Source organism: Gopherus evgoodei, chromosome 19, assembly GCF_007399415.2.
Source record: "Gopherus evgoodei ecotype Sinaloan lineage chromosome 19, rGopEvg1_v1.p, whole genome shotgun sequence".
Lineage (NCBI taxonomy): Eukaryota > Metazoa > Chordata > Testudines > Testudinidae > Gopherus > Gopherus evgoodei.
The window spans coordinates 18,499,971-18,516,432 of NC_044340.1; the positions used below are offsets into that span (position 1 = coordinate 18,499,971).

At 49.3% G+C, this 16,462-nt stretch overlaps 1 protein-coding gene across 1 annotated transcript; it reads left to right on the plus strand.

Annotated features, from left to right (window-relative positions):
* Positions 1 to 965: 965 nt before the first annotated feature.
* HTR3A (5-hydroxytryptamine receptor 3A) lies at positions 966 to 15,963 on the plus strand. The gene is made up of 9 exons (XM_030538267.1): positions 966 to 1,049; positions 7,973 to 8,139; positions 8,893 to 8,937; positions 9,917 to 10,026; positions 11,586 to 11,755; positions 12,389 to 12,549; positions 13,042 to 13,252; positions 13,926 to 14,159; positions 14,802 to 15,963. Exons 1-9 carry the CDS (start codon positions 983 to 985, stop codon positions 15,089 to 15,091), a joined length of 1,455 nt encoding a protein of 484 aa, XP_030394127.1. The 5' UTR covers positions 966 to 982; the 3' UTR covers positions 15,092 to 15,963.
* Positions 15,964 to 16,462: the final 499 nt, after the last annotated feature.

Below are 16,462 nucleotides of genomic sequence, written 5' to 3' on the forward strand. Positions count from 1 at the left end.
GAATTTGTTTTATTCGAAAACTTCCTCTTTTCTCTAAAGGAAAAATTAAACTTAAAAAGTAATCAGAAAGTTGTAATATTCTAGACACTCGCCCAACCATACACATATCTACACTTTCTTCTGTATGTGCCTGAATAGAGATATCCAAATTCATTGTGGGATAAGCAGCAATCAATTCAGCTGCATCAATTTAGCCAGTTAAACTGAAGACAGTGTGAAATCAACCCTTAGCGACCACACATCAGTTGCCAAGAGGTGGCTCCTTATCTGAAGGCTGATCAAAACTGGGTGGGTAAACTTGAAAGTAGCTGTTCTCCCGTATTGGCCATGTGATCCTTAACACAGGTCTCATTGTGTGGCTGTAATATATACGTTACAGCAGTTTAATACATCCTGATGCAGGAAACCTCACTCTCTTTTCATTCAACACACTAGCAGAGAGATAGTTAACATTATTCATCCCCATTAAATTCCAATCTCAAATCGGAGGGTTTTGTCTACAGCAAAGATGAGACATTTAAAACAAATTATAGAAAACGCATCACCATCAATTCTATCTCAAATAGCTTTTAGCCAGGTCTCAGGTAACAAATTGCCTCCCTGGTTAACCTCATGCAGACATGCCAGTGCCCTCCCTGACTGGGGAGAGACTAAGAGGCACTGTGCATTTGTCCTGTGTGACATCAGTCCGGGTGGGTAGGTTCTGTTTTTATCCTCCCAGCCTGAAATTTGTGGCAGCAGAGGAGTCTGATTCCAAGATTAATTAGGCATTTTCAAAAACCTGACCTCTATGGGGAAAGCGAGCAAAAGGTATACCTGCTGCCCTGATTAGGTTCCCTTTATCGGCAGAGGGAAGGATAGAAGGGGGAGGCGGGGGGGGGAGTAGAAAAGGCGAGCCAGCGGAGGAGAACCAGAAAACTCAGTCCTACGTGTGGAATCATTGTGAAGAGGAACTAAGACGGCGACCCTCTGGATCAGAGCCATGATACCCTCTGCTCTTTGGGCATTTCTTGCTCTGCTGCTGTTCACTTTTAGGTTTCAAAGTGAAGGTAAGGATACTTATGGGAAAGTTGCAGGGGATGGGGGATTCTTGTAGGTGTTGAGAGATGGGTAGAAGTATTTTAATACATACCTGGGAGCTTCATTTGGTGTATTTCATGCACAGGATTTTTTTTTTAAATGGACACCCATGGTATCACAAATGTTCTATACAGCCTGATGAAGGGGAAACACCCATAACAGGTTATGGAAAGTGTTCTGTGATTTTTCATGTTCAAAAGAGTGCTAGAAATGCAGGTCAAGCTCTGGAGTAGAGAAATAAGCTATAGCCTTTGCGACAGGCTAACTGAGTATTTTAATACTGCTCAATTTTAGACTCAGTAATAAAAGGCTGCAGAGTTGAAAAGTTTAAGACTGTTTAGTCAGAGAGGATTAAAAAAAAGAGAGAGAGAGAGAGAGAGAGGGAGAACACAGTGATTTATATATCAATTTGGAACCTGTTGCCCAAACGCTTGAGCTTGGTAAATAGATTTCCCCACTAATGCTTTGTTTTTCAAAATGCAGGACTAAATATTTTTGGATAACAATTAACAGAACAGATGATGGGTTTGTTTTCCATGCTCCTACTTCCAGCGGTGCAGACTCTCTCATAACTGTCCATTATTAATTAGGAATCATTTTTTATTGGTTTTTTCACTTTCCTGAGCAAGGGAAGCAATATTCTGGTACCAATGCAGCTGTAAGGATTCAAAGCAAGGGTATGTCTGGGATTTCCTTTGAAGGCAGGTTGGAAACGGTCTTTCATTTCTGGCCCCCAAAACTTTTGCAATAGTTTATCATTAGAGTGAGGATGCAAAAAAGAGGAAAGGAAGGAATTGCTGTCATGAGTAAACAATGATAAAAGCAGGGAGGAAAGGGCCAGATCCTCAGCTGGTGTAAATCAATGTAGCTCCATAGAAGTAGGTGGCCCACGCTGATTTATACCAGCTGAGTTTCTGGCCCAAATCTATTTAATGGGGGTGGGGGAGAGACAAACAAAATGGCAAAGCAAAAATGGCAAGATCAGCTAGGAAGCCACTGCCCTGGAATCAAAATCACCAGAAATCTTCAAATCACAGTTTGTGGGCACCTATTGGAAGCAGTGTAGCAAGGTCAGAGTCCCACACAGATAGCAGAGGATGCACTAGACAGCTTAATGCTGGCCCCTTCCAGCTCTAATCACTTTATGTTTCACTAATGGGTTGCTCTGCTAAAAGCTACTGTCATATCATCTAACCCCTGGCCCCGCCGGCAACCAGCATTGTCCCTGGTGTTCCTCACTTTGAAAGTTTGGGAAGCTGCAGCCAGCTCCCTAAGGCACCCGCTCCCCACCAGCATATGCAGGGACCATAGTGCGTTTGAGGAAACTAACTTCAATCAACCAGCAAGAATTTCACACCAACTTTTATGCCTTTTTGCACTCACCAAAAAGAAAACATGCACAAAACACAGTTCCTATACTGTGGACCTGCCTCCTTTGTGCTCAGAGTCCCTCCTTCCATGCCAGGCAAAGCTATTTTCAGTTACATTCCACAGATAATACAGATCCCAGCCTCATCTTAGTACCTAGTCTAGTTTTAACATCTGGCTTGAAAATGATGAATAAGCTTTGAGCACTTACCCTCCATCTTCAGTGTGCAGCCAAGCCCATTAGAAATGAGGAGTTGGGCTGTTTTTCCTCCATTCTCTTCTTCAGAGCTCCACTCTCCTTGTGTCTGTTACCCAAGCGCTCCTGGTTACCCAAGGAAACACAGAGTTTTAGAAACAACTTCAGTAGAAAGCTTGAGGGGAAAAATATCACATCCATGGAGCCTGCTTTATACACACTCCAGAGCATTTGCAGTGCCTCATTGTTCATTCTGGGAGTTTGCATCTTCCCCTAAAGCATTTGGAGGCAAGATACAGGACTAGATGACATCTGACAATTTCTGTTTTCTCATCCTACAATGAGACAAGCCACAGGGCTACTGAAGACTGAATTTTCTCTCAGGATCACAGTGGTAGGACGACCAACACGTGCCAATAAACAATACAGATTTTCTAGGAAAACTCACCATCTAATAAGCCTGAATGGGTCTCATTTCTACACACAGGAGACCTATGCATGAAGCCACAATAGAAAACACCTGGAAGGAAAAAAGCTGCTTCTTTGTTTCGAGATTGATGCAGAAAAGTGAGGTTTCTCCCAAGATACCTAAGCAATGGAGGAAAAAGTGTCCCAGCAAATCAGACCTTGGTGTTTCTTTAGAAATCTAATGAACCTGCAAAGGTGCAAGTTTAAGGCTGTTATTCCTGCAGAAAGATTGTGGTTGATTAGTTTTGATTTGATTTGAGTAATTCTGCAGCAAAGATCTGTGGTCCAAAACTCTAGTCTAATGAAAAAGGGGGCTGACAAAGGGTTAGCCTCTTCAAAGATGCTACCTGAGGCCAAAGCACCACTAACTGAAGGCTTAAGCAGGATGTAAGTACTGCATAGGGTGTGGGCTAATTTTTCAGCACTGGAGTCACTGTCACCGTAAATGAGCAGTTACCCCCCAGCCACCTTTACTGGTTCTGTCTCCTAGAGCTTCTGTGTGATCTTTGCATCCTGGCTTCCCTCCCGCTCTGCTGCTCCAGGCAGCTGCCACTGGGAGCTGTCCAGCAACAAGGCTGCTGAAGAGCTGGGCTGGCATCATGTGTTTTCGTACCAAAATTGCATGCAAGAGGTAAAGGCCCAAAGGCGAAACTCCTGATGACTGGAACTTCTCAGCTTGGCAGGGCTGATCACTCAGGGTATGTCTACACTGCAGCCTGGAACATGCCTCCCAGGCCAAGTAGTTAGACAAGCACTAGCTCGGCCCAAGCTAGCAGGCTAAACCTAGCAAGGCAGATGTTGCAGCCATCCAAATCCAAGCAGGCCCAGCCTCTTGGGTCTGAGCTTCAATGGCTAGCCCAGCGTGCAGTCCAGGACACACTGCTATTTTAGCACACCAGCTCTGCTAGCAAGCCTGGGAGGCTCACTCCCAGCTGCAGTGCAGACACACCCTCTGGGACCAGTCAATGTGTGGTGATTCAACACTAAAGCAAGTCAGGAATTTGACAAAAGCCTTTATTTTTAAAATATGAAAAAGCCAAACAAGTGTTAGTGAAAACTCCCAATGCGAAATAAAAAGCTTTGACCTTGTCAAAGTGTTTTGTTTTGACATTTTTTAAACAAAAAATTTCAATTCTCTGGGTCAAAACAACTTTTCATTTCCAAACTTAAGCAAATTAGGTTGGGAAAAAGTTGAAATAATGAAAAACAATTCAAAAATCAAAGCGTTTCAGAATGATTGCTGTTAAACCCTTTGACTCACCTCAACATTTGAGGGAGAGGGAGGTTGATTTGGGATTTTGATTTTTCACCCCCATTCAGGAAGAAAGAAAAAAAATCAAATTCTGAACTATCATCAGGATGGGAAATCATTTCCCACACAGCTTTTTTTTTCCTTTCTCTTACACACACACCCACCCTGGCAAGACTAGGTTACCTACTGAGGTGTCTGAATTCTACCAAATTCTTTCTTCTGAGCTTACCCAGAGCTAACATGAAGAACTGCTCTGTGGAGCTCAAAAGCTTGTCTCTTTCACCACAGAAGTTGGCCCAATAAATGAGATTACCTCATCCACCTTGTCTAATATCCTGAGACCAACAAGGCTACAACAACCCTGCAAATGCAGAGTTTGGCAGGGCAGGCCCCAAAAGTAAACCTTTGTGAGCTATCTATGATTGGCTGCACCATTAAGGGCCACTTGGAAGAGAATGCGACAGAGTCTACAGCACAACTACCAAACAGCCTGTTTTCCTTCTGCAGCTCTCCTTTCTTTTTCTCACCCCCCTCACATCCTCTTTTGTCTTCTATGGACCTGGCTGGGGCTTGCAAGCCCAGCTAACTTGGAGGCATTATAGCTTCTATGTAAAGCTTTTTTGTGTTTTTCAAGAAAGATGAAAGGCCCCTTCATAGGCAGCTTTTCCCAAGTTCCCACAGATCTATTCCAATTAGCTCCTTTTGTTAAATGTGAATTGTGCTCTGGTGTTAGACAGTCATGTCTGCAGGCTGAGCTGCAAACAGGGTTCTGTGGCTTTGGCTTGACTTTCACTTCACAAGTTGCCTTGCAAACAGGAGCACTGCATTGGGGGCAATCACAGCATTAATGCAGAGAACTCACAGGACTGTTTACAGGCCTGACTTTCAAGAGACCAACAAGTCTAAATATTAACAAAGGGAGTACAACTCTGTTGAAAGGTTCCAAACTGACAGCGCGGGAGAGTGGGAACTTGATCCCCTATCTCGAGGACAGGTACAGCACAGGCAGTGGCAGAATAACCTTTTCTCACACTCCCTATTCCTCACCAGTTACCCTTGCTGCATTTGGAGTGGGAGAAAGGAAGGAAGGATTCTTGTCCCCACTTTACAGCTAGAAAACAGACACAAATTAAGTGATTTGCCTGCGTCACACAGGGATTCTGTGGTGGGGGGAGAACTTGAAGCCAGATTTCTGGAATTCCCGGACCAGTACTTTAACCACAACACCGTCTTTGCTCTTAAACTTTCTGCTGCAATATTTGAAAAAGCTTTCCCTTGGCAGGAACAAGCCAACCAAGCCACGCTTCCTTAAACACAGCCTTTTGCTGCGGGCCAGTGCCTGGAAATTCATTCTCTCTCTATCCCTGCCCCCGCCCCATTGGCAGACTCTTCCTAGGGGTTTGATGGTAATGTTGCGACTGATTGGTGTGAAGACTCCATCCAGGGAGCAGTGTTCATTACTACCCTGCTAAGGCATGAAATCACAGCTATCACAACTTGTGATGGGCCCCTCATTCATTTTTTAATCACACCAGCTCTGCTAAGACGTACTAGGCAGAGAGAGCTACAATCCACAGCCCTTTTCCTTTTGTCAGTTCAACACAGAAGGAGAGGAGGCGCCCAGCTAGCATGTTTGCTGAGCAGTAATGAAAGCCAGGATGCTGTGTGGAAATGGCTTGCAGAAAATCTAGGCTCCTAGGGTTTTATGAGGCACCACTGGAGTCAAATGCAAGGCTCCCATTGACTTCAGTGGTGCCAGAGCAAGACCTTAAACCACCCCCACATCACAGCTGATTATGGGAGCAGCCAAGGAGGGAGTAACTGGCCAAGCAGTGGATATTTGACCAATATCCAGGCAAACCAGCCGCTCTGCTGTTGCTTTCCAAGAAAAAGTCTGGCTGCAAACACTTTGGCCAAGACCACTTGGAAGCTTTCACAATATACAAAACTTTCAGAACTTGATCCAAAGTCAATTAAAGTCCATGCTAAGACTACCATTGACTTCAATGGGCTTCAGATCAGGCCTTCAGTTACATAAATACTCTTTTTTTAAATCAATTAAAAAGGTAAATGAATTAAACATCTTGGTTTTTCTTAACTTCAGCCTCTTCCCCCTACTCCTGCCCCCTCCACTTCCCTGGGATAATTTTATTTAAAAAAAAATACTGAGGGAAATTTTAAATAATCCCCGGATGGGAATAGTCTCACCTCTGCCCATTGATCCTTGTCCATGCTGAACCTGGAGATGACAGATCTGGAAGCCAAGGGTCCTTCACACGTCACCTTGCATCCAGCTCCCACAGAGAGCCCAGGGAGAAGAGCTTGGAGCTATCCACGCACAGAGCTAGCAGGCTGGCTTTATGGAAAGAAGATGTACATTAACCATGCGGTCAGTCTTGCTGTAAATCCTGGTAACATAGGCAGCCACCTCCCGAGTGCCCCCTTGTGACCAGAGGTCTCTCTAAGACACCCGGCCTCTGCATCCCCCTCTTCAGAGCCCTGGAGAAATTCACAGTCCGCAGGCAGTTCAAACAATTGCCACAAGGGGACCTATTTATTTAGTCTTCTGGTACACGATGGACCTCCAGGCCCCAACCCCACTTTAGGGTCTCTCTCCTGATCCAAAACCCCACAGAGCCTTTCAGAAAACCAGAACACAAACTCAGTCTTCATCCCAGTTTCAGCTGGGCACACCCTTACCACCCTAAGCGCCTGTCTTTCTGCTCCCAGCTCCTCCTGCCTGGAGTTTGTTCTTCTCCACAGTCCTTTCCAGTTGGGCTATTGCAGTCTTTTCCCTGCTTGGACAGGGTCTCTCCCAGGCCTACCTGCCTGGAAAGCACTCGCTCTGCCCTGCTTCTGAGCTTTTCTCCTGCTGACACAGAGCCCGGCAGGAGCTTTCTTACACCCTGCAGCATCTGCAGACATAGCTTCGCCTTCACTGCAACTTCCTGCTCCTTTTGTACTGGAATCACCGGATTCCTCTCGGGTGGGGCTGATCCTATAATCAGGGTTGGCTTTGCTCCAGACTCTGCAGCCCATGAGGCAGGCCACCCTGTTACACCAGCAATATGCTTTTTGAATAGAAGCAAGCTCAAACCCCTTTGAGTATGTGTGGGGCACTGCCAAGGATGCCCCAAAGTGATCTAAGAGGCAGAGAGATGTGGCTGCAGTACCTTGAGCAGCTGGGGGCCAGGCTGTAGGCTGCACTAGTTCAGATTAGTGGAGCTCCTCATCCCACAGCCAGACTGCATTGCAGGGTCTCAAGCCCAGGCCATGTACCGTGGAGGAGGCAGTTCCACATGGTGAGACAATAAAGTGCTTCTCTGTTCTCTAGTTGACAGGAGCCACACCGAGCCAGTCCTGGGTGGGAGTCACTCCTGACCTGAGATGACCAGGCAGGCGCTGCGCTGAGCTGGTCTTGGCTGGAAGCTACTCCAGCCAGACTGAGCCATGATGTGCTGGGAGTCTGCTTCCCATGAGCCAAGTCAGTCACTTTGCATAGATTGTGCAGCAGCATAGAGAGGGAGGGAATGGGGAAGGTGATGAACTGAGTGGGTTCATGCCCAGAAATGAGTCCAGGGAAATGTGATTTTTTCCCCCCCCCTTAGCTGCTCGGAAAGGGAACAACAGGACTTTGAACTCTGCCAAGCCAGCCCTGCTCCAGCTCTCTGACTACCTGCTGACTCATTACAGAAAGGGTGTTCGGCCAGTTCAGGACTGGAGAAGGACAACCAATGTAGCCATTGATGTCATGGTATATGCCATTCTCAGTGTGGTAAGTCCTCTGCTTTGCCACGGAGCCCAGCAGGCCTAATATCTCTGGGGCTGAGGAGTGAGGGTAGGTACCTCTGAGCCTAGGGAGGGTTCATATGTCACTATGTTTTTCCACATCCAGGATGAAGTGAGGAGAGACATCCTGTTTAGGTAAACTAGGGCAAATCACTTGGAGCCATGTCTTCAAGTGCTCAGAAACCATTTAAGCACCTAATTAAGGGTGAGATTTCCAAAGTGCTCAGCACCCAACATGCTGAGATGATTTGGAAACCTGGCTCTGTGTATAATTTAATAATATTCAATGCACCATCCCAGAAACGCTTGACCACAGACTAGACTGAGTTGCTACAAGAAGCCGTCCACACACACCCCTTACTCCTAACTGAAAGAAGTTTGCTTTAAAATGTGCTGGATCAGTGACTGTATCTGAAGGCTCCTCTGCCAACAGAGCAGTTAGAGGACAGTCAGGCCTTCTGGTGAGAAAAGCTAAAGAACTTAAGAAGGTCCATCAGTGTCCCAAAGGATCTGCAATCAGAGGATCCTTTGCTTGTTATTTTGCCATCTCCTCACCTTCCCCTCTTGTGTTCTTGCCAATTGATCCCCACTGACATCTGGAACCTGGTGATCATTTGTATCCAGACATTTCCTGATAACTTTGGGCCCTCTGCATTAACAACAACTAATGTCAATATCAGTAACCTTGAGCTGTAAAAGGCCCTTTGCCAATTTCACCTTTGCTTTTTATTTCCAACAGGATGAAAAAAATCAGGTGCTGACAACCTACATCTGGTACAGGCAGGTGAGTAGCTGGAATGCTCCCAGCTTTATGAAGCTCTGAATCAATGGTTTTCTCTTCCATTCTCCTTTGGTGGGACTTTCCCAGGTCCTTTCCACAGTTAGTAGCTTTTATCTCTGCAGCAGCAGCACCCACAGAACATGGCGATTTCTCAGGACCCTGGCCTGGTGCTGGCTTGAGGGGACTTTTTACTGGAGATTGTCAATGCCTCTGTGAAGGGAGGCATGTTGCCTGCTTCACCAAAGGAAACTCAGGCACGTCTGCAGCTCAAGCAGCCGTCTCTTGACAAGGACAATCTGGCCAGCTACCGATTTGTATTCCAACTTCCATTTTCCCATGCGGAGGAGGGAGTTTACTCCAACTCCCACAGCTCCAGGATAGAAGGAGAGTAGTGGGACATTGAAATCAGTGGAGAATATCCCTTGGCATCCACATAAGAGTTCTCCTTTCTTTTCACCCAGAGCTCCCTGAGCACACCATCCTTTTCTCTTTGGCTATGCATTTGCCTGGAGGAGAGAGCCCTATGAGCTCCTGCTAGTTATCAGCTAACCTAATTCATCCCAAAATGAGCAATGCAGCTAAATGAATAGCTGGGACACGGATATGTCTCCAGAAGATTAAAACTGTGCACAGACTTGCTCCAAGACCAAGATGACATCCCCTTATGCAGTGTGTAGCCAACACATAAAACCCAGCACCCTCTGGAAAGCAGAGAGACCGGTGGTTGAGTGTGTGCGCACATGGAAGATAATGTACTAGCTTAGTCAGCGAGGCCAAAACCATCAGACGATAATGAGTAGCATGTGGGGCACAGAGCTATAGGATTAGAGGGGAAGGGTGAATGCTTTAAGCCTTGTCTAGTTGGGCAAGTACAGTAACTGGGAAGACAGGCTTTGCTTTGTATGTAATATTCTGCCAGAGGTGGGGAATCGGCCTGGAATTGATCCTGCTGCCTAAGTCCCCTCTTATCTCACTTCTGCAGCACTGGATTGACGAGTTTCTCAGGTGGAATCCAGAGGACTTTGATAACATCACGCAGATGTCCCTCCCCACCCAGAGCATCTGGGTACCAGACATCCTCATCAATGAGTTGTAAGTGCAGCAAAGTTTTCAGGCAACAGCCCTTGGGTCCTGGAGATTTAACTCTCTTCCTCCTCCCTCGCAAGTTTACATCTCACTTTGTATTCCCAGCACTGCTGCCTGGCGTGCACAGAGCTGGCAATATCCCCGTGTACCATACACTGCAGATGGGAATAGCTCAGGAGTTGGGACATTTCCAATGCTGGCTGACTATAAATGTTCATAATTACCCTTGCTGCATTTGGGGTGGAATTCAGATATTCAGAGGAAGGTTTTGTACAGGAAACACAATGCAGGGGCAGCTGCAGAACTGCCAACCCTTCCTCAGGAAAGAAATTTATTCTTCTTAACCATCTCTATTCTGCTAGGATTTCAGGAACTTCCATGATCTCAGGAACTTGCCACCCTTTAAAAACTTTACAGCTTTGCTATGTGCAGTGTGATAACTTCAGTGAGGCATTCCCGGTACTAATCAGAGGGAGCGTGTCCATACAGAGAGTCCTACGGTAATGCTAACATGATGCAATGGTGTAGACCTGTGTGAAAACTCACCAGCCAGGGAAGTTAAAAAAAAAAAAAGAAAAAAAAAAAAAGAAAAAGAAAAAGCCCCAGTTTAAGTCATTTTCTTCAAGGCTTACTGTGTTTCCAAACACATGACACAAAACCAGAACAAATCAACCTCCAACTATCAGCTCACCAGCCCCTCCGAGGCCTTTCCAACCCCAGCCAGCTGGGAGGACCCAGGACACAGCTTTCCTCTAGGATATTCTCCTTGGCACCACTTTCTTCCTTCCTTCCTTCCATAACCATGTGACAGACCCAAACCCAGTAACCCCATACGCATCAGAGAGCCTTGTCACCAAAGGTAACTGTTGTATGGGTCTGTCATTTGAATGTTAAGGAGTCTGCCATAGTTTACTGTGTTTCCTAGAAGTATTTGTATTACAACCCCAGCTGAGATCGAGGCCCCGCAGTGCTGGGTGCTGTATGTACAGGTAGTAACAGAAAGCCCTACCCTGCAGAGTTAACAGTCGAAATAGACCAGTCACCCACTGAGAGAGGCATCGGAGCTATTGTTTGGCTGAGTAGGGGTGATGCTGGTAATGGAAGATGGGGGATGACCAGTTGCGGGAAGGGTTAAGGTGGAAAAGAAGAGATAGGTCTACAGAGCTGGAGAGTCAATAAACCTGCAGGTTTCTTTGGGGAAAGGATAGGATGGGCTGCTTGGCTCCTTGGATAGATTCCTGGGCAGGACTCAGCTGGCAGCACAGGCTCTAAACAGAGACCTCTGCATGGTTTCAGGCTGCTGTACAGCCCAAGCTTTGCTGACTTCAGACTGCCCAGTACCCTGCCAGGAACCTGAGGGTCACATCTAGCAGGTATCACAGCTGCTACCATTCCTAACAGAGACACTTCCAGCTGTCCTGGCTAGCTGCACTCAAGGTGCTCCCAGCCACTGCAGTTCGCCGGCATTTCACCGTGGTAGAAAAGAGCCACAGGGCTCCACCTTATGTGGTTTTTTTGTTTTTGGTTTTTTTGATGGGGATGTTTCCATTCTTTGTGCCTTTCAGCGTGGACGTGGGCAAGTCCCCGGACATCCCATACGTCTACGTCCGCTACCACGGGGAGGTCCAGAACCTCAAGCCGATCCAGGTGATGACTGCCTGCAGCTTGGACATCTACAACTTCCCCTTCGACGTGCAGAACTGCTCGCTCACCTTCACCAGCTGGCTGCACAACAGTACGTGACGGGTTGCACTGCCATCCCCGCTGCACCCTGCCCTCCAGGTGCCTGGGAAGGGAGGGATCAGGCCAGCTAAGAAAGCCTCCAGCTGTGTGGGGAGTCAATATGACCTGGTCTGGGACTCCATAGTGCTCAGCCGCTTGGCGGGTCTTTTTTATTCCCAGTGGACCTTGCAAAAGGCACAAAATGGCCCTCTTACCAGCAGGGAGAGCAAGGAGTGAGTTGGCTGGGCTCCCTGGGTCAGTGCTGGGGCTCATTGGCACAGGCAGCCTGGGGTTAGCTTGTATTGCTGTTGCCTCCAGCCCATGGGCACCCAAGGAGGGACAGAGCGGGGTAAGAGCTAGTGGGGTGGAAGGTGGCATGGAGCAATCAGAGTCTCTGGGAGCACACTGGCTCAGGGCAGGCTATGCCTCTCCCCCCTAAACAGCCCTAGTAAAGAGGGAACACATGTAGGCCAATCCGTTCTTGAGAACAAGGAGAGAAGAGGAATGTGGCCTTGAAGGGAGGAGTGTGAAGCTACCAGATCTCATAGGGTGGCTGTGGGCATGGAGCACGCCAGCAGTTTTGGGGGACCATGCCCTTTCCCCTCAGGCCCCCAGCCCTGATGCCCACCTCTCTTCCTCCCCATAGTCCGCGACATCAACATCTCGCTGTGGCGGCAGCCGGAGCTGGTGAAATTTGACAAGAGCGTCTTCATGAACCAGGGAGAGTGGGAGCTCCTCTACGTACTCAGCCACTTCCAGGAGTTCAGTGTGAAGGGCAGCGACAGCTACGCCGAGATGAAGTTCTATGTAAGGCCCCTCCCCTGGTTGGGCGTGGGGTGGGGGAGGGGAGAACAGAGCGAGCATGGGGTTGGGGAGGGAAGCACCAAGATGCAGAAGGCAAATGGTGCCATTTTCTCTCTACTTGTGCAATTGATCTCCTGGTTCTAAAGTGTGCAGAGGGGTTGCTAAGCGAACCCCACAGTATGTGCCGAGCGGCATACTATGGTGGGGATAGCAAGGACTGTTGCAACTCAAGGTGCAGCACATCACCCATGCGAGGGGACAGAGCTCCCAGCCTAGGTCCACTCCAGTGCAGCTCACACCTGGTTCACTAATGGGAGGCAAATGACCTCCTACCCGACGGCTGGCTCCCCACAGCAAACGAGGAGGGCAGCCGCAGAGAGGAACACATCAAGGCCGATTCTGTATGTGCCTGAGGAGCACAACAGCCACTCAGCCAGGTGGGCTCCTCCTGACAGGGATCTCTGCACACTCCTCCACCCCTTCTTGTGCTGGCAGGTGGTCATCCGGAGACGCCCCCTCTTCTACGCCGTCAGCCTGCTGCTCCCCAGCGTCTTCCTGATGGTCATGGACATTGTGGGGTTCTACCTGCCTCCCGACAGCGGGGAGAGGGTCTCCTTCAAGATCACCCTCCTGCTGGGCTACTCCGTCTTTTTGATCATCGTGTCCGACACGCTGCCAGCCACTGCCATTGGGACCCCACTGATAGGTATGATAGCGCCCGTCACCATGGTTACCTAGGTGCGCATACATCCCCGGTTGAAATCTAGCATCGGTCTCCCTCACGGAGTCGAGCCAAGAAGGAGCTGGGTGATGATAGTGTGGGGCAGATGAACTGTATGGCCGCAGGAGCTGGTAGGACAGTGCACTGGACAGAAGTGTTGGGGGTGAGTGCTGTGGTTTGGGCATGGGGACTATTAACAGAGCTGTGGGAGGGAGAAGACCAGAACTAAGATAGCAAGAGATGGGGGCTGTGGGTCCTGGTTGAGGTGTCCTGGCAGAGCCGTGTGGGGCTAGAGAGGCCAAGGCTGAAGTAGCAGGGTCTACTGAGGGTCAGAATTACAGGGCATCTGCACAGCTCCAGATGCACTCAAGGACTGGAACAACAAGAGTGGTGCATCAGGACTGAGGGGCATTGTCAGAGCTGGGTGTGGGACGACTAGGGCAGGAATAGCCAGGATGTTGGTTGGGTCAGGGCGGAAGTGATACGCTGAGCTGCCAGGGGTTCTGGTAGGGCTGGAGCAGGAGTGGGTACAACATGTGAGGAAGACCTAATGTCATTGAAAGACGTGGGTACAGAGAGTTCACTCAGGTCTGGCCTGTGCCATGCCTATCTCTAGCCAAGAGACTGACCATGGACCATTGCTGCCTTCCCCCGGCAGGTGTCTATTTTGTTGTGTGCATGGCCTTGCTGGTCATCAGCCTGACCGAGACCATCCTGATCGTGCGCCTGGTCCACAAGCAAGACCTGCAGCCTCATGTCCCCAACTGGGTCAAGCATCTGGTGCTGGAACGAGCCACCATCCTGCTCTGCATCCGTGACAGGAAGAAATTCTACCCTAGCAGAACACAGAGTTCAGACATCAGCCAGCACCCGGAGAACAATGACAGCACAGGTACGAGCTGTGGCACTGGGGAAGGGCTGCAGGCAGCTGGCACTTTGGTGGCACGTTACTACCGCCACCAACGGGGAACAAGCTGCATAGGGTTAGAAGGAACTCAGGGCTCACCTGGTGGAACTGGACCATGGTGCAGCACAGCAAAACATCTGAGCCTGCATGATGGGGTCAGTGTTCAGCCCAAATCCTCTCAGGGCTTTAGCCCCAAAACATGAAAGGGGCACCCCACTGCTCTCAGCGGACCCCAGGGAACAGCTCTGCCCAGGACGTCCATGTGGCACATGAAGGAGCAATGGAGCAGGATCCCCTTTGGGCCACACAGCTCGGGGACATTGGCCCTATTGAACAGGCTTACAAAGGCACGCCAGCATCTTCACTCCCTGCTGGCCCCGGAGCAAGTTTGCCAGAGCATGACCCCTCTTTGGAGCTCAAGTCCCTTGGCCAAGCACTTAGAGAAAAGGGACACACTGGATTTAACCCCCCCCGCCCGCTCCCAGAGGATGTTTGGTCTGGGCCAGAGACTGGGGAGGGGGGCTCAGAACCCCACTTCTGGGGTGGTATAATGCCCAGCACAGCCAAGCTCAGCAGTGCAGAGTTGGATCCTCTTAGAGGCTGCCCCTCTCTGTCTTGTTCCTGCAGCCAGGCTGAACCACTACGGCTGCGAGAACCTCCGTGAGTACGAGAGAGTGGCGGGTGCAAGGCCATTGCCGGCACAAGGAGAGAGCTCCCCGGTGGTGGCCAGCATCCTGCAGGAGATCTCTGCCATCCGCCAGTTCTTGGAGAAACGCGACGAGTTCCGCGACATTGCCCGCGAGTGGCTCCAGGTGGGCTACGTGCTGGACGTGCTGCTCTTCCGGGTGTACCTGGTGGCTGTGCTGGCCTATAGCATCACGCTGGGGACCCTCTGGTCCGTCTGGCAGTATGCATGAGCCGTGCCGGCCTTTGCAGGCAAGAGTGACAGGGTGCTCCACTGCCACGCTTTAAAGGGGTCATTCCAAGCTCCACAGACTCCCCTGTATATTCTAACCACAGAGATCCAGGGCCTAACAGTTCTTCAGCAGCACCAGTGTACCATAGGTTGGGCTCCAAACACCATGGCCGGGAGATGGTTAGAGAGGGATGAACAAAATTGAATTAAATCTGAGTAAACACTAAGTTTAGCCTAACCACCTTTCTGGCCTCCAATTAACTCCCTTCCCACTCGCATGCCGCATACCTGCTCCCCAAGTCCTGTTCCAGCTCCTCTCTCATTTCCATCAGGACACAGAGAAAAATGTCCCACCACACAGGCTGGCCTCCATGTGCATCCCGCCACAGTGCAAGCAGGAGAATATCATGGGAGCCTGAATATGCACAGTTCCCAGGCTCACACACCGCTGAGCTGACCAGAGCCCTTGGAGGGTGACTCAATCCCAGTCCTGACCCGAACAGTGATGAGGGGGAAGGTTCACACCCATTCATTTGTTTACGGGGGAGGCTCTCAGCCACCTGACCCCGGCCTGTCCATGCCACTTCAGTGCCTCGCTGGCTCTGAGGGGTGCTTTCCTGACATCTATGGCAATCCATGTGCTTTTTCAGCCTCTTACATCTCTTATCCCAGCTCTTACCATACATTTGAGCAAGCAGGATTTTCTTGAGTATTTATTTTAGGCTACTGTGCAGCAAGTAAGCAAGTGTAAGCAAGTCTCTGTGAAGGTTCAATAGCTGCACGCTGCCAGGAACAGTTGGTAATTTGATGGCATGGCTCTTTTGTAAATAGCATCCCACATAGTCTACGTGCTGTGTATGGTGTGTTGTTAGCAGTTTCAATGGTCCTACCCAAGAGATCTCAGAAAACTAAATAAACTGGATGTTTCAGTCACTAAAATGAAGAGGACAGAGTGTGACTTCATGTAATGGCACGTGGGAGTTGGATAAATCCACTCGGCAAGGTGACCCCAGGAAAGCATGGTAGGATATTTGGAAAATGTCTCCAGCAAGGGCACTCAGCAGTGGCCTAACCCTGCTCCCATGGGAGCAGAGAGAGTCCAATGCTGAACACATTCGCACATCCTGCCCTACATGACTGGCACTGGAGTAAAGAGTGAGCCAGGAGTGTTCAGCACCAGGGACAGAGCCCACAGGAGAAGAGCAGGGATTGAAGGCTGGGTGTGGCCGGGAGGAAGGAAGGGCTGTTTAAATGCTTCTCAACTTTCCCGAGGAGACTCTTGCTCCTTCCCTTTAAGCCAAATTAAGGCAGCAGCCCACTGACATGGTGCTGACTGTGTCAGGCTCACACACTGCTGGGCACAGGGGTAGAA

Excerpts from the sequence above, each read along its gene's own strand:
- HTR3A (XM_030538267.1), top strand. The coding sequence starts at position 983 with ATGATACCCTCTGCTCTTTGGGCATTTCTTGCTCTGCTGCTGTTCACT. Across the intron at positions 8,140-8,892 it reads TATATGCCATTCTCAGTGTG|GATGAAAAAAATCAGGTGCT; the intron begins GTAAGTCCTCTG and ends TATTTCCAACAG. Across the intron at positions 10,027-11,585 it reads GACATCCTCATCAATGAGTT|CGTGGACGTGGGCAAGTCCC; the intron begins GTAAGTGCAGCA and ends TGTGCCTTTCAG.